General features: G+C 49.0%; 1 protein-coding gene across 1 annotated transcript; it reads right to left on the bottom strand.

The window, feature by feature from the left end:
* Positions 1-1,521: 1,521 nt before the first annotated feature.
* On the bottom strand, positions 1,522-2,347 carry LOC147981353 (uncharacterized). The gene has a single exon (XM_087517091.1). It carries the CDS (start codon positions 2,232-2,234, stop codon positions 1,803-1,805), a length of 432 nt encoding a protein of 143 aa, XP_087373217.1. The 5' UTR covers positions 2,235-2,347; the 3' UTR covers positions 1,522-1,802.
* Positions 2,348-2,976: the final 629 nt, after the last annotated feature.

Genomic DNA, 2,976 nt, shown 5'->3' on the forward strand with positions numbered 1-2,976 from the left:
GTCGGTATCCCAATACCACGTTCAATCTCGTTACCGGCAAGTCACTTTACTCGTACCGTAATGCATGATCCCGTGATCAACCACTTGGTCACATTGAGCTCATTATGATGATGCATTACCGAGTGGGCCCAGAGATACCTCTCCGTCATACGGAGTGACAAATCCCAGTCTCGATTCGTGCCAACCCAACAGACACTTTCGGAGATACCCGTAGTGTACCATTATAGTCACCCAGTTACGTTGTGACGTTTGACACACCCAAAGCACTCCTACGGTATCCGGGAGTTGCACAACCTCATGGTCTAAGGAATGATACTTGACACTCGGAAAAGCTACAGCAAACGAACTACACGATCTTTGAGCTATGCTTAGGATTGAGTCTTGTCCGTCACATCATTCACCTAATGATGTGATCCCGTTATCAATGACATCCAATGTCCATAGTCAGGAAACCATGACTATCTTTTGATCAACGAGCTAGTCAACTAGAGGCTCACTAGGGAAGTGTTTTGGTCTATGTATTCACACATGTATTACGATTTCCGGATAACACAATTATAGCATGAACAATAGACAATTATTATGAACAAAGAAATATAATAATAACCATTTTATTATTGCCTTTAGGGCATATTTCCAACACACGCACCCCACGATTTCCACCCACTCATGTGCCTGATCCGACTTGCTCTGGCTGCGTCCACGACGCGCACATAGACGCCCGAGTCTCAATGAGCCCGCAATGGAATGACGTGTTCACCCTCCTCGTTCGCCAACGATCTAGCCCTACATCTGCGTGTTAGATGCACACGCACATGCACATCCATGTACACACTGACGCACGCACACACAGACTCAGATTCTAGCCAGACACTATCTGGACACGGCCCATACATGTCCTAGATAATGCCTAGACAATGCGCGCGCCGCCACGGACTCGGCCTGGGCGCGCTCACGCCGGTCGCCACTGCCGCGACATGGCTTATTTCCAACATCTTCACTCGAAACTAACTAGTGGTCCCTAGGTCGGTGCAGCTACCAGCTCCGGGTAGGCGACCAGCAGCAGCAACTCCGCAGATTGAGCACCACCACTCAAGATCGGAGAGCCGGAGGGGGGGGGGGGGTTCTCTTTTTTTTAATATGCGGACGGAGATGTGAGAGGAAGAGAGCGCCGGCGACACGCGCGAGGGAAAGGGCGTGGCAACACAGGCGAGGGAGGAGCTCGAGGAGAGCCGGCGTGGGTGAGAGAAGGCGCCGGCGCCAGCACCGGCAATGTGCGAGGGAGAGATGTGGATGAGTTGCGAGTGAGAGAGGGATGCGAGTGTTTCGCTACCATGTCCCCTACTGAAGTGTCCCCGACCGACATTGGGGAATAAATGGACAACACACTTTTTGTGCGCGACGGAGCGAGTCTGTACTAAATTTTGCTCCGCGATTTATAGAAGTGAACGGAGGGAGTAGTCCGGTAGTTTTCACGCGTAAAGTTTGATCAAATGAATGAGTACAAAGACAATACGGCCAAATTATCATAGATTCGAGTCCAATCGAGACAAAGAGTTTAGCAATATATCATTTTAAAATTTCTATTTACATGACCATATAGCTCCAAGCGCAGAGGCGCCGGCGATTTTGAGCAGAAACGCTGAACAAAAAGAACTGAAGAAATAACCCACGACCTACAAAAGAAGTCTTGTTTCATCTTATTATCCCCTCCGACGCTCTAGAAATCGAACCCGGCTTCGTAGCCTCCGGCCGAGTCGTAGATCGTGTGGGCAATAATCTCACACCAGAACACGCCCAGCCTACTTCATCCCAAACTTGCGGAGGTAGTACTCGTGCTCGTCATCCGAGTCGGACGACTCGTCGCCGGTGCGTTCCCCGGGGAGGTAGACCCGGTACGTCTGGTCAGGGAAGCGAGCCTTCTCCTCCTCCATAAAGATATCCCACCGCGCCACAATCCTGGCCATGATTGTGTCATTGTCTTCCTCCGCGTCCGAGTCGTGGTACACCTTGTCGTACGGCACATCGTCGTCGTCCGAGCCGCAGCAGCAGGCCTTGATGACCCCCGCCTCCTTGGCCGCCTCCGCCTTGGCCTTGCGGATCGCCGCCTCCGCCTCCGCCTCCGCCTCCGCCTTCGCCTTCGCCTTGCGGATCACCTCCTCCTTGTCCGCCTTGGACTTGGCCTTGGCCTTGGTCTTGGCCTTGAGGGACGACACCTCCTCGTTGTCCGCCATGGACTTGGCCTTGAAGATCGCAGCCTCCGGCTCCGCCCTGGCTGGCCCTGACGGTGAACGACCCGAGGCGGCTCTTGGTGTATTGGGGATTTCTCTGTCTCTCTCTCGTTGGGTCTGAAGGAAAACAGGAGGAGGATGAGGCGGCGGGGGCTGGCGTATATATGTCCAGGCGAACAACCCAGGAGCCACCTCGGGTCGGAGTCGGACTCGGCTGGCGTATACACTTTTGTTTTTAGAACCTCTTCTATCATACTCGTTCATTGGGCCCCCATCACTTATTTCTGTCTTTCTACTACTAGCTTGTTGCGTAGTCTTCTCGAAAGAAAAAAATCTACTACCCCTCAAATACAAAAACAAAAACAAAAAGATCTATGCTGGCGTTTTGCCAGCCTCTTTTTGACTAGATATTTCCAATGAGTTCTATTAAAATACATTGCAAAAAGGACATGTAATTTGGAAACAAATTTCCAGACTTTTAAAAGTGTTTGTGAATTTCAAAATTCATGAATTTTTAATATGTTAGCAAGCTAAAAATTTCGAATTTCAGGAAATAATCGGGACCCCCAAAAGTTTTAAGATTGTTTTCCCCCTGAATTTAAAAATATTCCTGGATTAAAAAATTCATAAATTTACATAAAAACTTCATAATTTTTTTAAAAAATCCTGAATTCTCAAAAATCTTCATGAATTTTAAATATATGGTCACAAAAATTAAATATGTTTATGGATTCAAAACCAATTT

Source organism: Triticum urartu, chromosome 3A (assembly GCF_056163025.1).
Source record: "Triticum urartu cultivar PI428250 chromosome 3A, HENAU_Tu73, whole genome shotgun sequence".
Classification (NCBI taxonomy): domain Eukaryota; kingdom Viridiplantae; phylum Streptophyta; class Magnoliopsida; order Poales; family Poaceae; genus Triticum; species Triticum urartu.